This window comes from Nerophis lumbriciformis, linkage group LG10, assembly GCF_033978685.3.
Source record: "Nerophis lumbriciformis linkage group LG10, RoL_Nlum_v2.1, whole genome shotgun sequence".
In the NCBI taxonomy this organism is placed as follows: domain Eukaryota; kingdom Metazoa; phylum Chordata; class Actinopteri; order Syngnathiformes; family Syngnathidae; genus Nerophis; species Nerophis lumbriciformis.
Window position 1 is genome coordinate 2,445,526 of NC_084557.2, and position 24,980 is coordinate 2,470,505.

The 24,980-nt window shown below is 39.7% G+C and overlaps 1 protein-coding gene across 4 annotated transcripts in view; it reads right to left on the reverse strand.

Moving 5' to 3' along the window:
- Positions 1–24,980, reverse strand: part of LOC133612752 (contactin-1a-like) — a 268,157-nt gene that overhangs the window by 81,340 nt on the left and 161,837 nt on the right. For all 4 annotated transcript variants that reach the window (XM_072913890.1, XM_072913888.1, XM_072913889.1 and 1 more), the window contains 7 exons: positions 24,033–24,214; positions 23,763–23,858; positions 21,615–21,821; positions 15,511–15,610; positions 6,063–6,244; positions 5,863–5,987; positions 1,376–1,493 (listed from right to left, as the gene is read on the reverse strand). In XM_072913890.1, coding sequence (XP_072769991.1) covers positions 1,376–1,493; positions 5,863–5,987; positions 6,063–6,244; positions 15,511–15,610; positions 21,615–21,821; positions 23,763–23,858; positions 24,033–24,214 — 1,010 coding nt within the window. The remainder of the gene's footprint in view (positions 1–1,375; positions 1,494–5,862; positions 5,988–6,062; positions 6,245–15,510; positions 15,611–21,614; positions 21,822–23,762; positions 23,859–24,032; positions 24,215–24,980) is intronic.

Below are 24,980 nucleotides of genomic sequence, written 5' to 3' on the forward strand. Positions count from 1 at the left end.
CCGCCTTATCTTGCCTCTGATTGGCCAGTTTCACCCTAACCTTAGCCAATTGTGACTCATCATAGGAACACCAAGCAATCATCATGGATGTTCTATTTTCTACCTTCTCCATATTGTTTTGGCCTGGAGTCACACTCCATGTTCTCTCTTTGGAGCTTTCATGTTAGCTACCTCGCTACATTTGTCTAAAAGTAGCTAAGCTACAGGAAAAGCTACTCGTTAAAAATGCTACATGTAGCATGTTACTACCCATTACAGTGCTCCATGTTTAAAACACGTAACATTGAAGTACATCGCATGTTTACACAGTTCAACATGAGCTTAAAGGGAGCAGGAAGAAGCAGAGCTTATTTGAATTAGAGGGTACCGTATTTTCCGCACTATAAGGCGCACCTAAAAACCACAAATTTTCTCAAAAGCTGACAGTGCGCCTTATAACCCGGTGCGCTTTATATATGGATAAATATTAAGATTCATTTTCATAAAGTTTCGGTCTCGCAACTTCGGTAAACAGCCGCCATCTTTTTTCCCGGTAGAACAGGAAGCGCTTCTTCTTCTACGCAAGCAACCGCCAAGGTAAGCACCCGCCCCCATAGAACAGGAAGCGCTTCTTCTTCTACTGTAAGCAACCACCCGCCCGCGTAGAAGAAGAAAAAGCGCGCGGATATCACCGTACGTTTCATTTCCTTTGTGTGTTTACATCTGTAAAGACCACAAAATGGCTCCTACTAAGCGACAAGGATCCGGTTCATGAAAAGACGCAATCTCTCCATCCGCACACGGATTACTATTTCACAGCAACTGATATTCCTGTGAACCGCACTGTGGACACAACGGGAGCACGTACGGTGAATATTCGCACCACAGGGAATGAGAAGTCATCCTTCACTGTGGTTCTAGCTTGCCATGCTAATGGCCAGAAACTTCCACCCATGGTGATATTCAAAAGGAAGACCTTGCCAAAAGAGACCTTTCCAGCCGGCGTCATCATAAAAGCTAACTCGAAGGGATGGATGAAGAAAAGATGAGCGAGTGGTTAAGGTAAGTTTAAGTTTACGCGAAGAGGCCGGGTGGCTTTTTTCACGCAGCTCCGTCCATGTTGATATACGACTCCATGCGCGCCCACATCACGCTGGTTTTAATATATTATTAAAGTTTGACTGACCTATCTGACTGTTTTTTTGACATTCCTTTAGCGCAGTTAGATGCGGCTTACAACCCGGGGCGGCTTATAGGTGGACAAAGTTTTGAAATATGCCGTTCATTGAAGGCGCGGCTTATAACCCAGGGCGCCTAATGGTGCGGAAAATACGGTATATCGTGTGAACCTCCACAGGGCCCCTTTGTCATGTGACATTTACACCAGCTGACTCACCAAACACACGCAGCTCGGCGGTGGCAAAGATGACTCCATGGTGATTCTCTGCAATGCACTGATACATCCCCGAGTCCTCAAACCTCAGGCTGCCGAACCTCATCTCCTTTTGCTCCAACTGTGGAGAAAAAACCTCAAACATTTTGATGCAGTCTGGATTGTCTCAATGCAGATGAAAAGCTAATTGAACAGACGCAACCTCCTCCGCTACTCTGTGCCATACTTGCCAACCCTCCCGGACTTTTCCGGGAGACTACCGAAATTCAGCGCCTCTCCCGAAAACCTCCCGGGACAAATTTTCTTTCGAAAATCTCCCGAAATTCAGGCCGAGCTCCATGCGGACCTGACCTGTTTTCACGTCTGCTTTCCCACAATATAAACAGAGTTCCTGCCCAATCACGTTATAACTGTAGAATGATCGAGGGCGAGTTCTTAGTTTCTTATGTGGGTTTATTGTTAGGCAGTTTCATTAACGTCCTCCCAGCGCGGCAACGACACACAACAACAGCAGTCACGTTTTCGTCTACCGTAAAGCTGTTCGTCTGCCGTAAACGGCAATGCTGTGACACTCTTAAACAGGACAATACTGCCATCTACTGTACATGCATATGTGACATTAACATCTACGGCTTTTAGAGAGAGTGCAGTGCACAACTGCGCACACAACAAGGAGACGAAGCAGAATGCATCATCAGAGAGGGTGTTCAGCATGGTTAGAAAAATAGTGACAGAGAATAGAACAAGGATGGTGTCAAGACTTGGTCCGGGGGTGTGTGCTTTTCCAGGATGCAACGGAAAGTTGGCACGGGCGAGACGGGAATTAAGGTACATGATTTATTTATTAACTATAAATACAAAAAAAAGGATCAAACAAAAGGCGCGCACAGTGGCGGAGAATAAACTATGAACAACTAAACAAAACTTGCAAACTATGGCTTGAATAAAGAAAACTTACTTGGCATGGACAAAAAAGGAGCAGCGTGAACATGGACATGAAACAATGGACAGAGCATAAATGTGGTGTGTCGTCAGGACGAACAACAGAAAATGAATGAACTTAAATACTATGGACACGATTAGTGAAAGCAGGTGCGTGACTCAAAACGTGAAACAGGTGCGCGACGTGACAGGGGAAAACTAATGGTTGCTATGGTGACAAACAAGAGTGCACAATGAGTCCAAACGTGGAACAGGTGAAACTAATGGGTAATCATGCAAACAAGACAAGGGAGTGAAAAGCCAGAAACTAAACAAAACTTGACTTAAAACAAAACATGATTACACAGACATGACAGATGGACAATTCAACCCTTAACTCAACAATGAGTAGATGAGTGTTATGTGTGTGTATATGTGTAAATAAATGAAAACTGAAATTCAAGTATTTCTCTCTCTCTCTCTCTCTCTCTATATATATATATATATATATATATATATATATATAGAGCTAGAATTCACTGAAAGTCAAGTATTTCTTATATATATATATATATATATATATATATATATATATATATATATATATATATATATATATATATATATATATATATATATATATATATATGAAATACTTGACTTGGTGAATTCTAGCTGTAAATATACTCCTCCCCTCTTAACCACGCCCCCCTACCATGCCCCCCGAACACACCCCCCGAAATTTGAGGTCTCAAGGTTGGCAAGTATGCTCTGTGCCTTCACTTGGACTTGGATTGTTTGCACTGGCAGCAGCTGAAAAGTCACTTTCTCTTGCTGCCTGTCACTTTATTGCAGGGGTTGATCGACTAATGGATCTTTGGGGCCCTACCTGTCCGTTGCCAAAATGTTAGAAGAAAAAGTATTAATATGACATCACGCCCACACGGAGAATGACCAACATAGCCCCTGATCACCTCATCCCACTTTAAGGCTGACTGTTGCAACATTTTCTAGCATCTAACATCCAACAACCCTTCCCTGAACCACCAGTTCGCATTCCAGAGTCAGTGAACATTGCTCCAAAGTAGGGATTTTGTCTTGATTTATTGTGAATCCAAAAGTAAACATTGACCAGCACTAGGGGTGTAACGGTACGTGTATTTGTATTGAACCGTTTCGGTACGGGGGTTTCGGTTCGGTTTGGAGGTGTACCGAACGAGTTTAAACACGGACATATTAAGTAGCCGCCTCCGCTTCCTTCTGCCTCTGTCTCTGTCAGTCCTCTACACAGCACCCAGCATTGTCCCACCCACACAACCATCTGATTGGTTACACACAGAGCGGTAACAGCCAATCAGCAGTGCGTATTCAGAGCGCATGTAGTCAGTGCTTAGCGTTTAGCAGGTAAGCATCAGGCAGCGGACTCTCCCCAAATGATAATAAACACCTCCCAGTCAACTACTAGTAACATCACTATGAGCCCGTTAATCCTTAGTAATGCAGCAGCCTAGTTTTGAATGGCAGGGTCCCTGCTATCACATGTTGATAAAAATCAACTACAGGCTTCCCAAATGCTGTAATAAATTAAGCATGATGAGTTGACTTGAAACCGTTTAATGTTGCACTTTTTATATGTAGAAGAAAAGTTTTGTCATTTTATTTAATCTGAGCAACAACTTGAGGCAGTTTAATGTTGATTAACGTGGGCAGAATTATTATAGTGTTCACAATGTTAAAAGGATAAAGCCATTGTTTACAAATTTGGTAAATAAATAACTCTTTAAGAAGGGGAACCGGAGGGTGTGTTCCCACTATCGTGGGATCACACTCCTCAGCCTTCCCGGTAAGGTTTATTCAGGTGTACTGGAGAGGAGGCTACGCCGGATAGTCGAACCTCGGATTCAGGAGGAACAGTGTAGTTTTCGTCCTGGTCGTGGAACTGTGGACCAGCTCTATACTCTCGGCAGGGTCCTTGAGGGTGCATGGGAGTTTGCCCAACCAGTCTACATGTGCTTTGTGGACTTGGAGAAGGCATTCGACCGTGTCCCTCGGGAAGTCCTGTGGGGAGTGCTCAGAGAGTATGGGGTATCGGTCTGTCTGATTGTGGCGGTCCGCTCCCTGTACGATCAGTGTCAGAGCTTGGTCCGCATTGCCTAAAGTAGGTCGGACACGTTTCCGGTGAGGGTTGGACTCCGCCAAGGCTGCCCTTTGTCACCGATTCTGTTCATAACTTTTATGGACAGAATTTCTAGGCGCAGTCAAGGCGTTGAGGGGATCCGGTTTGGTGGCTGCAGGATTAGGTCTCTGCTTTTTGCGGATGATGTGGTCCTGATGGCTTCATCTGGCCAGGACCTTCAGCTCTCGCTGGATCGGTTCGCAGCCGAGTGTGAAACGACTGGGATGAGAATCAGCACCTCCAAGTCCGAGTCCATGGTTCTCGCCCGGAAAAGGGTGGAGTGCCATCTCCGGGTTGGGGAGGAGACCCTGCCCCAAGTGGAGGAGTTCAAGTACCTCGGAGTCTTGTTCACGAGTGAGGGAAGAGTGGATCGTGAGATCGACAGGCGGATCGGTGCGGCATCTTCAGTAATGCGGACGCTGTATCGATCCGTTGTGGTGAAGAAGGAGCTGAGCCGGAAGGCAAAGCTCTCAATTTACCGGTCGATCTACGTTCCCATCCTCACCTATGGTCATGAGCTTTGGGTTATGACCGAAAGGACAAGATCACGGGTACAAGCGGCCGAAATGAGTTTCCTCCGCCGGGTAGCGGGGCTCTCCCTTGGAGATAGGGTGAGAAGCTCTGTCATCCGGGGGGAGCTCAAAGTAAAGCCGCTGCTCCTTCACATCGAGAGGAGCCAGATGAGGTGGTTCGGGCATCTGGTCAGGATGCCACCCGAACGCCTCCCTAGGAAGGTGTTTAGGGCACGTCCAACCGGTAGGAGGCCACGGGGAAGACCCAGGACACGTTGGGAAGACTATGTCTCCCGGCTGGCCTGGGAACGCCTCGGGATCCCCCGGGAAGAGCTGGACGAAGTGGCTGGGGAGAGGAAAGTCTGGGCTTCCCTGCTTAGGCTGCTGCCCCCGCGACCCGACCTCGGATAAGCGGAAGAAGATGGATGGATGGATAACCAAAGCAATATATATTTTGTTGTTTTCTTACTGTACCGAAAATGAACCGAACCGTGACCTCTAAACCGAGGTATGTACTGAACCGAAATTTTTGTGTACCTTTACACCTCTAACCAGCACTAAGCACTGTCTATCCGCGACCCCGAAAGGGACAAGCGGTAGAAAATGGATGGATGGATGTGATAAAATAGTTTCTCCTTCATGCCCTCTTATCACACTGGAAGAACCCGCCAGGTGTACATCTCATTTTACTACCGTACTTACTACTCTGATATAAGACAGCCACATACTACGAAACTAAGACTATAGTGGCACGGGGGCCATCTGTGGCCCGGGACTTGATTGTCATTGGCCCTAGGTACCTTACGGAAAACACCAGCCAAAATTGGGAAAACAGCAAGAAGAGAACCACTGGCATAATGTATTCAGATATTGAACATTACTGGCTCTCCGTTCTTCATCCAGCGGATGCGAGGTTCAGGTTTGCCCCTGGCTGAGCAGGACATGGTGTAGTCGCTGCCGAGGTCTTTCTCCGTGCTGCGGATGCGCTCCACCCACTCAGGAAAAGCTGGGAAATGGCATCACATGAGTGACAAGAAGTTATAAAACCGCAGAAGCTTGAAAACAACCGGGAGTGGATTACCTTCGACGGACAAAAGCGCACTGTGGTAGTCCTTTCCCTTTGAGTTGACCGCCTCACATTGATACGGACCGCCGTCCTCGACCTGCACGTTGTACAGGTGCAGGTGCGCCTCAGATGTCCGCACATCGTGGTTGGGGGGCAGGTCGCCGTCCAACTTCTTCCAGCGGATCTTTGGCACAGGACTGCATAAGATAAAAGGATTTCATATTGTATGCATTAGTCAGGCAACAAAACATGCTTAGAAGGTGCTAGAACCCTCACATCAAGCTAGATCTTACATACAGTAAGAAGGCCCCATTCATCACGATTTATCTGACACATGAAATGTGACAAAGTGTGATGCACTTTAGCCGTTGTTGCGTTTTAGACCAGTTGTTCCTCCCAGGGAATTCAAGTCACAAGTCGCTCCCAAGCTCTTTACGACACTTAAAGCTGAGTTGAAAAACCACCAGAGACAGAATAGGTATTTTGTAATATATTTGCAAAGCTTTGCATATATACATTGACAGAGACAGCATAGAACATTCGGATCGCCCCACTAAGATGGTCTGTTCTCCCGACCAAAACCCTCTCCCCTCTTCAATCTCTCTAGTCAAAACACATGCACATTATCTCTCAAGTCAAAACACATTCCAAAGATCAAGGTTAACACACACAGTTTACTTGCAGACAAACAGAAAGAGAACAAATGGAAAACACGATGTGAGGAACTCGCAAGGCTGCCGTTTGTGTGACCCCAAGATGCAAGAACCAGGATGAGGATGAGCAGGTAAGATGATTTTAATAATAAAACAACAGAGAAATGTAGCAGTCTTGCATACAACAGTTCCAAACATAGTCTATCGTCGAGCACTTAGGAGTGCTCGAGTGAAAACATAAATAGGCGTCTGCTGATTGGCAGCCGGTGTGGACCGGCTGCCAATCACCGGCAGGTGAGGCGAAAACAGCGCTCAGCGGAACCAACAGGAAATATAACAAAATAAGAGCACTGACAGGAAGTAAATACAAAAACATGGAAACAAACCGAAATGAAGTGACAGATCGTCACAGGACCCCCCCCCTCAAGGAACAGATTCCAGATGTTCCCTGGAAACAAGAACGGAAATAAGTCCAAAAATTACGGGAGGGAGGAGGGAGGACATGGCGGAGGGTCGCCAGGCCAAGTGTCCCCGCAGCCAGCGAGGGAAAGTCAGGTGGCGGCGACGCGTTGACCGCCGCTGGAACTGGCGAGGCGGGCGACCACGGAACGGCCACATTAGTGGCCGACAAGGAGGCGGAAGCGCGTGGTACCTGAGCACCAACAGCTGCGAAGGTCCACACGCAGGTTCTGCAGATCGCTGCCGACAGCGCGGATGAAGTCCATAACACCGCCACATATTTGGCGGATGAGGAGGTCGCGCAGCCGGAGACGATGATGATGACCATGAAGATGGCGGCGCCCTGCGAAAGCCCGCCAGAGACGATGTGGTTGTGGGTGGATCTGCTGCCGACCAGGAAGATGGCGGTGTCATGCAGAGTCCCACCGGTGACGCGGAAGATGTCCGCGCAGTGCGAAGGCGCGCCAGAGAAGATGAAGGTGGCGGCGCCGTGGAAAGAGACGATGATGTCTCCGTGGGAGGAGACGATGGCGGGGATGACAGCGGCGTGTGCTTGGCTGCACTGCTGCTGGTAGTAGCCCCCCCTCCACTAGGCGGATGCCAGACGCCGTCCACCACTGGGAGAAGGAGTTGTAGGTTTTTTATGTCCCCCGGTGCGAAAACCAGGGACGGGCGGAAGGGGGCCAGGAGGAGGGAAAACGACACGTCCCTCGCCGAGTCCCAGCAGGAGGCCAGGAAGGACATCACGGTGGGCTCCACTGGAGCCTTCGCCGGACTGGCAGGATGAGCGGGTGCTGGAAGGGATAGCAGCCGTGGTGAAGCTGCTGGAAGCTGCCTTGGAGCAGGAACAGGTGCTGGGCACTCAGCCGGTGTTGGTCGTTGTGGCGCCGCGACCGGCGTAAGAAGCGGGGCTGCGACTGGCGTGCGACGCGGTGTGGGAACCGGTGGTCGACGCGCTGGCACAGGCGATTGCTGTGGAGCCGGGACAGGATGCACAGCAGGCGACGGGGAAGATGGCGGCAGTGGCCGCGCCGGTCGGAGATCCGGAACCGGCGGCCGAGCCGGGAAGAGCGAAGGCGGCGGTGGCCTAGCCGGTCGGAGAGCCGGAACCGGCGGCCGAGCCGGGAGGAGCGAAGGGGGCGGTGGCCTCGCCGGTCGGAGAGCCGGAACCGGCGGTCGAGGCGGAGAGGGAAGGTCCGAGCCTGCTGTGGGCTGGGACCGCACAAACCTGGCTTTTAAGTCCTCCAAAAATTGTGCGGTCCAGAAGGTCGGCTGTGCATCGCCGACAGGGGTTCTCGCGAGGACACAATCTTCTGGCTCGACGATACTGTGAGGAACTCGCATGGCTGCCGTTTGTGTGACCCCAAGATGCAAGAACCAGGATGAGGATGAGCAGGTAAGATGATTTTAATAATAAAACAACAGAGAAATGTAGCAGTCTTGCATACAACAGTTCCAAACATAGTCTATCGTCGAGCACTGAGGAGTGCTCGAGTGAAAACATAAATAGGCGTCTGCTGATTGGCAGCCGGTGTGGACCGGCTGCCAATCACCGGCAGGTGAGGCGAAAACAGTGCTCAGCGGAACCAACAGGAAATATAACAAAATAAGAGCACTGACAGGAAGTAAATACAAAAACATGGAAACAAACCGAAATGAAGTGACAGATCGTCACACACGAGCTGTTTTCAAATATGACTATGAAATAAAAGAAGTAACACTTAAATTCGGATATATGTAAATATCTGCCTCCGTCCAGATGGCAGTAGAGTGTTTAATATCTTAAAATGTGTGTTGTGGCAATTCCACCTTTGACGGAACAAAATATATATTTTTTAAATGCTTCTAAAAATTAAAAAGGAACAAAAAGCTGGTTACATTTCAACAATATTGACTCCAAATGTGTCAGAATGGTCAGGTCGCCCCCCAAGATGTGTCATTCTGTTGACATCTAAGCTTTGGATAGGTCATTGTAAAATGTTTAAAAGTTGTCCTTGTATTGTTTTTAGTAGTTGTCATTTATGTTCTCCAATGTACAAACCCCGTTTCCATATGAGTTGGGAAATTGTGTTAGATGTAAATATAAACGGAATACAATGATTTGCAAATCATTTTCAACCCATATTCAGTTGAATATGCTACAAAGACAACATATTTTGATGCTCAAACTGATCAACTTTTTTTTTTTTTTGCAAATAATCATTAACTGTAGAATTTGATGCCAGCAACACGTGACAAAGAAGTTGGGAAAGGTGGCAATAAATACTGATAAAGTTGAGGAATGCTCATCAAACACTTATTTGGAACATCCCACAGGTGTGCAGGCTAATTGGGAACAGGTGGGTGCCATGATTGGGTATAAAAGTAGATTCCATGAAATGCTCAGTCATTCACAAACAAGGATGGGGCGAGGGTCACCACTTTGTTAACAAATGCGTGAGCAAATTGTTGAACAGTTTAAGAAAAACCTTTGTCAACCAGCTATTGCAAGGAATTTAGGGATTTCACCATCTACGGTCTGTAATATCATCAAAGGGTTCAGAGAATCTGGAGAAATCACTGCACGTAAGCAGCTAAGCCCGTGACTTTCGATCCCTCAGGCTGTACTGCATCAACAAGCGACATCAGTGTGTAAAGGATATCACCACATGGGCTCAGGAACACTTCAGAAACCCACTGTCAGTAACTGCAGTTGGTCGCTACATCTGTAAGTGCAAGTTAAAACTCTCCTATGCAAGGCGAAAACCGTTTATCAACAACACCCAGAAACGCCGCCGGCCTCGCTGGGCCTGAGCTCATCTAAGATGGACTGATACAAAGTGGAAAAGTGTTCTGTGGTCTGACGAGTCCACATTTCAAATTGTTTTTGGAAACTGCGGATGTTGTGTTCTCCGGACCAAAGAAAAAAAGAACCATCCGGATTGTTATAGGCGCAAAGTGGAAAAGCCAGCATGTGTGATGGTATGGGGGTGTATTAGTGCCCAAGACATGGGTAACTTACACATCTGTGAAGGCGGCATTAATGCTGAAAGGTACATACAGGTTTTGGAGCAACATATGTTGCCATCCAAGAAACGATAAAAAAAAAAAAAAATTTTTTTATAATTTTAAAAAAATGTTTTAAATATTTTTAAATTTTTTAAATATTTTTAACTTTTTTTTAACTTTTTTAAACTTTTTTTTAAACTTTTTTTTAACTTTTTTAAAAACTTTTTTTAAACTTTTTTTTTAACCTTTTTTTTAAAACTTTTTTTTAAAACTTTTTTTAAAAAAATTTACCCTAACCCTAATCTTAAACCTAACCCTAACCCTACCCCTAAAATTAAAAACATTTAAAATTGTTTTAAATTGTTTTAAAAAATTAAAAAAAATTGAAAAACATTTTTTTTTAAATAAAAAAAAAGTGAAAATCATTTTTTACCTTGAAAAAAAAATGTTGCCTTGAAAAAATTTTTGTACCTTGAAAATCATTTTTTACCTTGAAAAAAATGTTTTACCTTGAAAAAAAATGTTTACCTTGAAAATTTTTTTGTACCTTGAAAATCATTTTTTGCCTTGAAAAAATAATTTTACCTTGAAAATTTTTTTTTACCTTGAAAAAAATTTTTTTACCTTGAATAAAATTTTTTTTAAATATTTTTACATTTTTTAAATATTTTTAACTTTTTTTTAACTTTTTTAACTTTTTTTTAACTTTAAAAAAAAAAAAGTACCCTAACCCTAACCCTAACCCTAAACCTAATCTTAACCCTAAATCCTAACCCTAGCCCTAACCCAAACCCTAACCCCTAACCCTAACCCTAACCCTAACCCTAACCCTAATCTTAACCCTAACCCTAACCCTAACCCTAAAAAAAATGTTAAATGTTAAAATTGTTTAAAAAATTTAAAAACATTTAAAATTATTTTAAATTGTTTTAAAACATTTTTTTTAAATTAAAAAAATTTGAAAATAATTTTTTACCTTGAAAAAAAAATAAATAAATAAAAAAAATTTAAAAGATTTTTTTTAAATTAAAAAAATTTGAAAATCATTTTTTACCTTGAAAATTTTTTTTTTTTAAATTTTTGTAAAAATTTTACATTTTTTTAAAATGTGTAATTTTTTTTTAAATGTTTAAAAAAATGTTTAAATTTTTTTTAATTTTTAAAATATTTTTAACTTTTTTCAACTTTTTTTTTTTCTTTTTTTAACTTTTTTAAACTTTTTTTTAACTTTTTTTTAACTTTTTTTTAACTTTTTTTAAACTTTTTTTAAACTTTTTTTAAACTTTTTTTTAACTTTTTTTTAACTTTTTTTTTTAACTTTTTTTAAACTTTTTTTAAACTTTTTTTTACCTTTTTTAAAACTTTTTTTTTAACTTTTTTTTAAACTTTTTTTAACTTAAAAATTTTTTTTTAACCCTAACCCTAACCCTAGCCTTAACCCTAACCCTAGCCCTAACCCTAACCCTAATCTTAACCCTAACCCTAACCCTAACCCTAAAAATGTTAATTGTTAAAATTATTTAAAAAAATTAAAAACATTTAAAATTGTTTTAAATTGTTTTAAAAAATTTAAAAAAAATAAAAAAAAGTTAAAATATTTTTACAAATTAAATAAAATAAAAAAAATAAATACATTTAAAAACATTTTTTTATAATTAAAAAAATTTGAAAATCATTTTTTACCTTGAAAAAAAAATTTTACCTTGAAAATGTTTTTGTACCTTGAAAATCATGTTTTGACTTAAAACATTTTTTTTTAATTTTTTTTTAAAATTTTTTAATTTTTGTAAAAATTTTTAATTTTTGTAAAAAAAAATTATTTTTGTAAAAAAATTTAATTTTTGCAAAAAATTTTAATTTTTGTAAATTTTTTTAATTTTTGTAAAATTTTTTAATTTTTGTAAAATTTTTTAATTTTTGTAATTTTTTTTAATTTTTTTAAAATTTAAAAAAAAAAATTAAATGTTTAAAGAAATGTTTAAATATTTTTTAATTTTTTTTTAAACTTTTTAAAAAAACAATTAAACTTTTTTTTAACTTTTTTAACTTTTTTTTAACTTTTTTTAACTTTTAACTTTTTTTTAACTTTGTTTTAACTTTTTTTTAACTCTTTTTTTAACTTTTTTTTAACTTTTTTTTAACTTTTTTTAACTTTTTAAAAAAAAATTTAACCCTAACCCTAACCCTAGCCCTAACCCTAACCCTAACCCTAACCCTAGCCCTAACCTTAACCCTAACCCTAACCCTAATCTTAACCCTAACCCTAACCCTAACCCTAAAAAAAAATTTTAATTGTTAAAATTATTTAAAAAAATTAAAAAAATTTAAAATTGTTTTAAATTGTTTTAAAAAATTTAAAAAAATTAAAAAAAAGTTTTAAAAAAATTTACAAATTAAAAAAAAAAAAAAAAAAAAAAAATTTTAAAACATTTTTTTAAAATTAAAACATTTTTACAAATAAAAAAAAAAATAAATAAATAAAAACATTTAAAAACATTTTTTTAAAATTAAAAAAATTTGAAAATCCTTGAAATTTTACCTTGAAAATTTTTTTGTACCTTGAAAATCATTTTTTACCTTGAAAAAAAAATGTTACCTTCAAAACAGAATTTTACCTTGAAAATTTTTTTTTACCTTGAAAATCATTTGTTTACCTTGAAAATCATTTTCAACCTTGAAAAAAAAAATTTACCTTGAAAATTTTTTTTTACCTTGAAAATCATTTTTTACCTTGAAAATCATGTTTTAACTTAAAACATTTTTTAAAAAATTTTTTTTAATTCTTGTAAAAAAATTTAAATTTTTAACCCTAGTCCTAACCCTAACCCTAACTCTAGCCCTAACCCTAACCCTAACCCTAAACCTAACCCTAATCTTAACCCTAACCCTAACCCTAACCCTAAAAAATGTTAATTGTTAAAATTATTTAAAAAAATTAAAAGCATTTAAATTTGTTTTAAATTGTTTTAAAAAATTAAAAAAAAATTAAAAGAAGTTAAAACATTTTTTACAAATTAAATAAAATTAAAAAAAAAATACATTTAAAAACATTTTTTTATAATTAAAAAAATTTGAAAATCATTTTTTACCTTGAATAAAATATTTTACTTTGAAAATGTTTTTTTACCTTGAAAATCATGTTTTAACTTAAAACATTTTTTTTAAATTTTTTTTAAATTTTTTTTAATTTTTGTAAAAATTTTTTTTTTTTTTTTAATTTTTAAAAAAAATTTAAATGTTTAAAAAAATGTTTAAATATTTTTAAATTTTTTAAAAAATTTTTTAACTTTTTTAAACTTTTTTTTAACTTTTTTTTAACTTTTTTAACTTTTTTTTAAATTTTTTTTAACTTTTATTAACTTTTTTTTAACTTTTTTTAACTTTAAAAAAAAAATTTAACCCTAACCCTAACCCTAGCCCTAACCCTAACCCTAACCCTAACCTAAATTTTTTTTAAATTTTTTTTAATTTTTGTAAAAATTTTAATTTTTTTTTTAATTTTTAAAAAAAATTTAAATGTTTAAAAAAATGTTTAAATATTTTTAAATTTTTTAAAAAAAAATTTAACTTTTTTAAACTTTTTTTTAACTTTTTTTTAACTTTTTTAACTTTTTTTTAAATTTTTTTTAACTTTTATTAACTTTTTTTTAACTTTTTTTAACTTTAAAAAAAAAATTTAACCCTAACCCTAACCCTAGCCCTAACCCTAACCCTAACCCTAACCCTAGCCCTAACCCTAACCCTAACCCTAACCCTAACCCTAAAAAAAAATTTTAATTGTTAAAATTATTTTAAAAAATTAAAAACATTTAAAATTGTTTTAAATTGTTTTAAAAAATTTAAAAAAATTTAAAAAAAGTTTTAAAAAAATTTACAAATTAAAAAAAAAAAAATTTAAAAACTTTTTTTTAAAATTAAAACATTTTTACAAATAAAAAAAAATAAAAAAAATAAAAACATTTAAAAACATTTTTTAAAAATTAAAAAAATGTGAAAATCCTTTTTTACCTTGAAAAAAAAATTTTACCTTGAAAATTTTTTTGTACCTTGAAAATCATTTTTTACCTTGAAAATCATTTGTTTACCTTGAAAATCATTTTCAACCTTGAAAAAAAAAAATTTACCTTGAAAATTTTTTTTTACCTTGAAATGATTTTTTACCTTGAAAATCATGTTTTAACTTAAAACATTTTTTTTTAATTTTTTTTTAATTCTTGTAAAAAAATTTAAATTTTTTAAAATTAAAAAAAAATTTAAAATATTTTTAAATTTTTTAAATATTTTTAACTTTAACTTTTAACTTAAAAATTTTACCTTGAAAATTTTTTTGTACCTTGAAAATCATTTTTTACCTTGAAAATCATTTGTTTACCTTGAAAATCATTTTCAACCTTGAAAAAAAAAAATTTACCTTGAAAATTTTTTTTTACCTTGAAATGATTTTTTACCTTGAAAATCATGTTTTAACTTAAAACATTTTTTTTTTATTTTTTTTTAATTCTTGTAAAAAAATTTAAATTTTTTAAAATTAAAAATAAATTTAAAATATTTTTTAATTTTTTAAATATTTTTAACTTTTTTTTTACTTTTTTAACTTTTTTTTTACTTATTAAATTTTTTTTTACCCTAACCCTAACCCCTGCTTATTTCAGCAAGACAATGCCAAGCCACGTGTTACATCATTGTGGCTTCATAGTAAAAGAGTGCGGGTACTAGACTGGCCTGCCTGTAGTCCAGACCTGTCTCCCATTGAAAATGTGTGGCGCATTATGAAGCCTAAAATAGCACAACGGAGACCCCCGGACTGTTGAACAACTTAAGCTGTACATCAAGCAAGAATGGGAAAGAATTCCACCTGAGAAGCTTCAAAAATGTGTCTCCTCAGTTCCCAAACGTTTACTGAGTGTTGTTAAAAGGAAAGGCCATGTAACACAGTGGTGAACATGGCTTTTACCAACTACTTTGTCACGTGTTGCAGCCATGAAGTTCTAAGTTAATTATTATTTGCAAAAAATAAATAAAGTTTATGAGTTTGAACATCAAATATCTTGTCTTTGTAGTGCATTCAACTGAATATGGGTTGAAAATGATTTGCAAATCATTGTATTCCGTTTATATTTACATCTAACACAATTTCCCAACTCATATGGAAACGGGGTTTGTATGTTTGAAGGTGTCAAATGAAGGACTACAGATGAGCTCATTGAAGCCTTGTGACTAATGTAACGTGTCAAGTGTCTATAATCTAATTAAGAATAAAAACACATTTGGGGCCAAAATGGACTTGTTCATGAGTCCCTCCGCCTTCGCCAAAGCCCCAATTCCATCAAAAGAACCCTCCCAAGACAAGAAGTGCCACTTACTTTCCCAATGCGAAGCATTCCAAAGTGACATTTTGCCCCACTAGAGTTGTTGTGTCTGGGAACTTGACTCGGAGGTCAGCCGGGTACTTCTTATTGGGACCTGTGACAACAAACATTATCCAATAATACACACCATGATCAATGTCAAGACACCAGACATGTATACGGGCGTGGCCAATGTGACATCAACATACAATTCGCATAATTGTTGATGATGCGTACATATTAATGCTAAAACTAATTTACATATATTTAAAAATAAGTCTGTTATTAATAATCAGTATTAACATTTTTGCTGTATGCTGTCACAACGGAGGGGGTTTTCACATCTTACTGCGAGGATTGTTCTCCCGGGATGCAAACGGACTTTACCGGACAAAGGTAGCAGGTAGGAACATATTTATTCTTGACTCTCAAATAGGTGAAAAAAAAAGGCACAACTTAACGCAGGAAACAAAAGCTAACACTTAGCCTGAACTATGGACATGAAACAAAAAGTTGCTAACTGTGGCATGAATAAACGAAACTTACTTGGCAAGAAACGAGCAGCATGAACAAAGCATGAAACAGTCAGCATGAACTATGGTATCTCCAGAAAAACAAGCATGAACAGAGCAATGTCGCCAGCCCGACTAACTGGCAACGACAGGCTTAAATAACAATCTCCTGATTAGAGCAGATGCGTGTCCCGAACACCTGAGGCAGGTGAAACTAATGAGTCCCCATGGTGACTAAACAAACGAGGGAGCGCAAACAGGAACTAAAATAGTCCAAAAAATAACAAAAACATAATCCAGACCACAGATCATGACACAAAGTCCATTTGGCTGTCATCTGTTTTAATTATGAGACACAATTGTGTCAAAGTCATGTTTTTTTTTTTTCATGCTTGAAATAAGAAATGATGACTTTAAAAAAGTAGTTTTATACTTGTGAGTGTTGATGACACAGCTTTGCAACACTTGATATTCTAGTTTCAAGCATGTTTTACTCAATATAGGTCATCAAATCTCAGCAACAAGCTGTAATATCTTACTGAGATCATTTAGGACCAAAACACTTAAAGGGGAACATTATCACCAGACCTATGTAAGCGTCAATATACAGGTAAAAGCCAGTAAATTAGAATATTTTGAAAAACTTGATTTATTTCAGTAATTGCATTCAAAAGGTGTAACTTGTACATTATATTTATTCATTGCACACAGACTGATGCATTCAAATGTTTATTTCATTTAATTTTGATGATTTGAAGTGGCAACAAATGAAAATCCAAAATTCCGTGTGTCACAAAATTAGAATATTACTTAAGGCTAATACAAAAAAGGGATTTTTAGAAATGTTGGCCAACTGAAAAGTATGAAAATGAAAAATATGAGCATGTACAATACTCAATACTTGGTTGGAGCTCCTTTTGCCTCAATTACTGCGTTAATGCGGCGTGGCATGGAGTCGATGAGTTTCTGGCACTGCTCAGGTGTTATGAGAGCCCAGGTTGCTCTGATAGTGGCCTTCAACTCTTCTGCGTTTTTGGGTCTGGCATTCTGCATCTTCCTTTTCACAATACCCCACAGATTTTCTATGGGGCTAAGGTCAGGGGAGTTGGCGGGCCAATTTAGAACAGAAATACCATGGTCCGTAAACCAGGCACGGGTAGATTTTGCGCTGTGTGCAGGCGCCAAGTCCTGTTGGAACTTGAAATCTCCATCTCCATAGAGCAGGTCAGCAGCAGGAAGCATGAAGTGCTCTAAAACTTGCTGGTAGACGGCTGCGTTGACCCTGGATCTCAGGAAACAGAGTGGACCGACACCAGCAGATGACATGGCACCCCAAACCATCACTGATGGTGGAAACTTTACACTAGACTTCAGGCAACGTGGATCCTGTGCCTCTCCTGTCTTCCTCCAGACTCTGGGACCTCGATTTCCAAAGGAAATGCAAAATTTGCATGGTTGGGTGATGGTTTGGGGTGCCATGTCATCTGCTGGTGTCGGTCCACTCTGTTTCCTGAGATCCAGGGTCAACGCAGCCGTCTACCAGCAAGTTTTAGAGCACTTCATGCTTCCTGCTGCTGACCTGCTCTATGGAGATGGAGATTTCAAGTTCCAACAGGACTTGGCGCCTGCACACAGCGCAAAATCTACCCGTGCCTGGTTTACGGACCATGGTATTTCTGTTCTAAATTGGCCCGCCAACTCCCCTGACCTTAGCCCCATAGAAAATCTGTGGGGTATTGTGAAAAGGAAGATGCAGAATGCCAGACCCAAAAACGCAGAAGAGTTGAAGGCCACTATCAGAGCAACCTGGGCTCTCATAACACCTGAGCAGTGCCAGAAACTCATCGACTCCATGCCACGCCGCATTAACGCAGTAATTGAGGCAAAAGGAGCTCCAACCAAGTATTGAGTATTGTACATGCTCATATTTTTCATTTTCATACTTTTCAGTTGGCCAACATTTCTAAAAATCCCTTTTTTGTATTAGCCTTAAGTAATATTCTAATTTTGTGACACACGGAATTTTGGATTTTCATTTGTTGCCACTTCAAATCATCAAAATTAAATGAAATAAACATTTGAATGCATCAGTCTGTGTGCAATGAATAAATATAATGTACAAGTTACACCTTTTGAATGCAATTACTGAAATAAATCAAGTTTTTCAAAATATTCTAATTTACTGGCTTTTACCTGTATACCTTGATGTTGCAGAAAAAAGACCATATATTTTTTTTACCGATTTCCGAACTCTAAATGGGTGAATTTTGGCAAATTAAACGCCTTTCTATTATTCACTCTCGTCACAACGTGACGTCACATCGGGAAGCAATCCGCCATTTTCTCAAACACATTACAAACACCGAATCAAATCAGCTCTGTTATTTTCCGTTTTTTCGACTGTTTTCCGTACCTTGGAGACATCATGCCTCGTCGGTGTGTTGTCGGAGGGTGTAACAACACCAACAGGGACGGATTCAAGTTGCACCAGTGGCCCAAAGATGCGAAAGTGGCAAGAAATTGGACGAAATTTGTTCAAAATACGAGGGTGTGGGGAAAGCCGACGAAAATGGTCAGTCGTTTGTTCCGCACACTTTACCGACGAAAGCTATGCTACGACAGAGATGGCAAGAATGTGTGGATATCCTGCGACACTCAAAGCAGATGCATTTCCAACGATAAAGTCAAAGAAATCTGCCGCCCGACCCCCATTGAATCTGCCGGAGTGTGTGAGCAATTCAGGGACAAAGAGCCTCGCTAGCACGGCAAGCAATGGCGGCAGTTTGTTCCCGCAGACGAGCGAGCTAAACCCCCTGGATGTCTTGGCTCACACCGTCCCTTATGCCACCGAAGATGATCAAGAGAAGAATATCGACCCTAGCTTCCCTGGCCTGCTGACATCAACTCCAAAACTGGACGGATCAGCTTTCAGGAAAAGAGAGCAATTGAGGGTATGTCTACAGAATATATTAATTGATGAAAATTGGGCTGTCTGCACTCTCAAAGTGCATGTTGTTGCCAAATGTATTTCATATGCTGTAAACCTAGTTCATAGTTGTTAGTTTCCTTTAATGCCAAACGAACACATACCAATCGTTGGTTAGAAGGCGATCGCCGAATTCGTCCTGGCTTTCTCCCGTGTCGTTTTCATCGGTTTCGCTTGGTTCAAACCGATATGGCTCAATAGCTTCAGTTTCTTCTTCAATTTTGTTTTCGCTACCTGCCTCCACACTACAACCATCCGTTTCAATACATGCGTAATCTGTTGAATCGCTTAAGCCGCTGAAATCCGAGTCTGAATCCGAGCTAATGTCGCTATAGCTTGCTGTTCTATGCGCCATGTTTGTTTGTGTTGGCATCACTATGTGACGTCACAGGAAAATGGACGGGTGGTTAAAATCAGGTACTTTGAAGCTTTTTTTTTTAGGGATATTGCGTGATGGGTAAAATTTTGAGAAAAACTTTGAAAAATAAAATAAGCCACTGGGAACTGATTTTTAATGGTTTTAACCCAGCGTTTCTCAAAGTGTGGGGTGCGCTCCACTGGTGGGGAATAGAGACATGACAGGTGGGGCGCGAGGAACGGGAGGAAATTTCACTTTAAAAAATTTTTTTATTATTATATTCTTAGATTATTTTTTTTATTATGCTTTCATTTTCTATACACACTGTAAATCACTTTGTGATTCTGTCTGTGAAATCCGCTATATAAATAAATGGAAATTACCGGTACTTATTTTTACTGTAGGCTTTATATTTCTCGGTACGAGCGAAAGTTTGACAGACATAGCAACAGTAACTAATGGGGGCGGGGCTAAGCGGAACAAACTTTCGCGCGGATGGGTAGCAGGCTAATGTGTGGACCACAATTACACAAATATAAACATTTGTGACTCGCACCTCAAAGGTCGTCGAGCCAGAGCCAGCGCCTGCAGAGAAACAAAAATGTGACGGGCACGCACTGTGTCATTCACCGGGAAGCACTCGCGTCAAGGCAGCTCAGCCCCGATCTCAATGAGGTTTTAACATGTTGTGAGCGCGGTAAATTTGATCAAAACACGACCACTGAAAGTGCGACTGTTCTCTGCACTGTGTGAGGAAATGGGAGCTGATCATACAGCCGTGCTGTTTCACAGTGAAGCAAGGTGGCTCTCACGGGGAAAAGTGCTGTCACTTGCCCTGTCTTGCCAAATGCATAGCTCCTCATTTTTTTTTTTGCAGAGATTGCAAAGTGGCACTTTTATTGTATTTATTATTCAACTTGATGCAAGTTATTTGATTTATTATTGAACTTGATGCAAGTTATAACACTTTTTTTCATTTATTATTGAACTTGATGCAAGTTATAACACTTTTGTTTTATTTATTATTGAACTTGATACAAGTTATAACACTTTTTTGATTTATTATTGAACTTGATGCAAGTTATTTGATTTATTATTGAACTTGATGCAAGTTATAACACTTTTTTTGATTTATTATTGAACGTGATGCAAGTTATAACACTTTTTGATTTATTATTGAACTTGATGCAATTATAATACTTTTTTTTGATTTATTATTGAACTTGATGCAATCATAACACTTTTTTTGATTTATTATTGAACTTGATGCAAGTTATAACACTTGTTTTGATTTATTATTGAACTTGATGCAAGTTATAACACTTTTTTTGATTTATTATTGAACTTGATGCAAGTTATAACACTTTTATTTAATTTATTATTGAACGTGATGCAAGTTATAACACTTTTTGATTTATTATTGAACTTGATGCAAGTTATAACACTTCTTTTGATTTATTATTGAACTTGATGCAAGTTATAACACTTTTATTTGATTTATTATTGAACTTGATGCAAGTTATAACACTTTTTTTGATTTATTATTGAACGTGATGCAAGTTATAACACTTTTTTTGATTTATTATTGAACTTGATGCAAGTTATAACACTTTTTTTGATTTATTATTGAACTTGATGCAAGTTATAACACTTTTGTTTTATTTATTATTGAACTTGATGGAAGTTATTTTATTTATTATTGAACTTGATGCAAGTTATACCACAGCTGCACAGTTATTTTATTTATTATTGAACTTGATGTTATTTTATGTTATTGAGTTTGAATGTATACAACTTGATGTTCAATAAATTTGAAAATGTTAAAGCTTGGCATTAGTGCTCTGTTGGGGCGATGGGGGCAGGTGGGGCTTGAAAACTCCCCCTTGTCCAAAGTGGGGGATGACAAAAAAAAGTTTGAGAGCCACTGTTTTAACCCTTCTGAAATTGTGATAATGTTCCCCTTTAAACAGTACAGTCTCCAATAACAGATAAAAGATAATCATGCTAGATTTGACCGACCTGTCTGACAAGCCTGTAAATGTGTTGGTCAAGTATGATGTCTTTTTGTTCTTTTTGTCTCGTGATGTGTATTGTCTATTGTTTAAATGTACGGCAGTGAAAATGAATTTCCCCAACGGGGACCAATAAATCAAAATCTTGTCTCTGCATCCGGGGGTCGCGCCAACAAGAACCATGCGCTACAGTGACAGGTGATCATTTGGGAGTGTATAAAATGCACGAGCCAGAAAAGTGAGGTACTGACGTTCGCTGTGGGGCACCAGGGGGATGTAGTTGGAGAAGACGCTCTTGGAGATGGAGGAGCTGGATGCGATGCACGAGTAGTTGCCGCTGTCTGAGGCCTCCACCTTGGAGATGTAAAGGTTGCCCGTTATTTGCGAGACAAAGCGCCGGTTGTCCAGCAGGATGAAGATGGGGAACTCGTTGAGGATCCATCGGAATGACAGGTCGGCTGCAAGGGCACATAAGGAAAAAAGGTGTGTCAGTCAGCACTCCGCAAATAACTGCGGGGGTGTGGACTGAATGGAAATGTGCAAATGCATATTTAGCATTCATTTATTGACCTTTTGGATTAAAATGGTGTAATTCTCCTCTCCGGGGGTGGGATAATGGAGAGATGTCTGCTGGATTTGCATGTGTATAGCAGTGATGCTAATGCAGGATTTACAGTCAATCATTCAGCATTCAAACAACCAATATAAAGTGATTATGACACCGCAGATTAAAGATCCAAGCTTTTTACACCAAAGCCTCATGACAGTGGTACCTCAACTTACCAGCACATGGAGTTCCATGTTCCATTCTGCCCATTGAAATGAACCCATCCATCCATCCATCCATCTTCTTCCGCTTATCCGAGGTCGGGTCGCGGGGGCAGCAGCCTAAGCAGGGAAGCCCAGACTTCCCTCTCCCCAGCCACTTCGTCCAGCTCTTCCTGTGGGACCCCGAGGCGTTCCCAGGCCAGCCGGGAGACATAGTCTTCCCAACGTGTCCTGGGTCTTCCCCGCGGCCTCCTACTGGTCGGACGTGCCCTAAACACCTCCCTAGGGAGGCGTTCGGGTGGCATCCTGACCAGATGCCCGAACCACCTCATCTGGCTCCTCTCGATGTGGAGGAGCAGCGGCTTTACTTTGAGCTCCCCCCGGATGGCAGAGCTTCTCACCCTATCTCTAAGGGAGAGCCCCGCCACCCGGCGGAGGAAACTCATTTCGGCCGCTTGTACCCGTGATCTTGTCCTTTCGGTCATGACCCAAAGCTCATGACCATAGGTGAGGATGGGAACGTAGATCGACCGGTAAATTGAGAGCTTTGCCTTCCGGCTCAGCTCCTTCTTCACCACAACGGATCGATACAGCGTCCGCATTACTGAAGATGCCGCACCGATCCGCCTGTCGATCTCACGATCCACTCTTCCCTCACTCGTGAACAAGACTCCGAGGTACTTGAACTCCTCCACTTGGGGCAAGATCTCCTCCCCAACCCGGAGATGGCACTCCACCCTTTTCCGGGCAAGAACCATGGACTCGGACTTGGAGGTGCTGATTCTCATCCCAGTCGCTTCACACTCGGCTGCGAACCGATCCTGTGAGAGCTGAAGATCCTGGCCAGATGAAGCCATCAGGACCACATCTGCAAAAAGCAGAGACCTAATCCTGCAGCCACCAAACCAGATCCCCTCAACGCCTTGACTGCGCCTAGAAATTCTGTCCATAAAAGTTATGAACAGAATCGGTGACAAAGGGCAGCCTTGGCGGAGTCCAACCCTCACTGGAAACGTGTCCGACTTACTGCCGGCAATGCGGACCAAGCTCTGGCACTGAGCATACAGGGAGCGGACTGCCACAATCAGACAGTCCGATACCCCATACTCTCCGAGCACTCCCCACAGGACTTCCCGAGGGACACGGTCGAATGCCTTCTCCAAGTCCACAAAACACATGTAGACTGGTTGGGCAAAATCCCATGCACCCTCAAGGACCCTGCCGAGAGTATAGAGCTGGTCCACAGTTCCACGACCAGGACAAAAACCACACTGTTCCTCCTGAATCCGAGGTTCGACTATCCGGCGTAGCCTCCTCTCCAGTACACCTGAATAGACCTTACCGGGAAGGCTGAGGAGTGTGATCCCACGATAGTTAGAGCACACCCTCCGGTTCCCCTTCTTAAAGAGAGGAACCACCACCCCGGTCTGCCAATCCAGAGGTACCGCCCCCGAAATGAACTGAAATCAATTTAATCCACCACACTTATTTGTTTAACTTGTTTCATTTTAAATGCTTGTAATTTGATGACTTTTATTGTTTTTTTTAATGTGCAGCCCTGTAGTTAAAGTGCTGTAGAAATAAAGCCTGAAAATGGCCCCTGGCCCTCTCTGGACATCCATCCTGCTCACCTGGATGATGCGGAGGAGGGGCGCAGAGAAGAACCGCCCCTTGACCTTCCTTGACGTGCACCGACTCCCTTTCCTCTGAAGAGAACAGGTCCAAATCTAACAAGGAGTTCAAAAGGATGAGTTTTGATTCAAACAAGACGAAAGCATTATCCGGAGAACCAGCGTCCTCTGCAGTGGACATTTGTCTTTGAGTCATCTCAAAGTGAGCCTGCTCTGTCAAAGCCAGGCAGAAGACGCTGGTTCTGGGGAGAATAGAGAAGGTTCCATTACATCCAAACTGGACCGACGCCTCTTGACTGATGACCAGCCCGTACATGTTGCTGGCTAAGCAGGAATATTTCCCCTCATGCTGGCTTTTAACGGGCTCCTTGATGATCAGGTTTCCTCCCGACAAAGCGTAGTGATCGTGTCCGGCGCTGCTCGGGTCGATTTCTACGCCGTCCAGAGTCCATCTGAAAGGGAAAATATCTCCGGGGTTAGTACATGAGTGGATTCTAAAAGCATATTAATGATGTGCTAACGCAGGGAAGCATCAGAGATAAACATAAGTGCAATCTGATGATATTTAAAGGTGGCCTATTATGCAAACGTGACCTTTGAAGAATGTTCTAGCAAAAAGACGAGTGGTCCTCATTGTTGACTTGTGATGTTAACTAATTTACATCATTGAGGTTCTTCATTGTTGACTTGTGATGTTAACTAAGCGTCAAGGCCATTCGAGGGAGTCAAATCGTAGATTAGGATGTTTGTTTTCCGCGAGCAGACAATACAATGACTTGTCTGTTCTATTCGTCCATGCTGGCTGCTCTCAAATTCAATTCAATTCAATTCATAGTTGACTTGTGATGTTAACTAATATACATCATTGAGGTTCTTCATTCATTGTTGACTTGTGATGTTAACTAAGCGTCAAGGCCATTCGAGGGAGTCAAATCGTAGATTAGGATGTTTGTTTTCCGCGAGCAGACAATACAATGACTTGTCTGTTCTATTCGTCCATGCTGGCTGCTCTCATATTCAATTCAATTCAATTCATAGTTGACTTGTGATGTTAACTAAGCGTCAAGGCCATTCGAGGGAGTCAAATCGTAGATTAGGATGTTTGTTTTCCGCGAGCAGACAATACAATGACTTTTCTGTTCTATTCGTCCATGTTGGCTACTCTCAAATTCAATTCAATTCAATTCATAGTTGACTTGTGATGTTAACTAAGCGTCA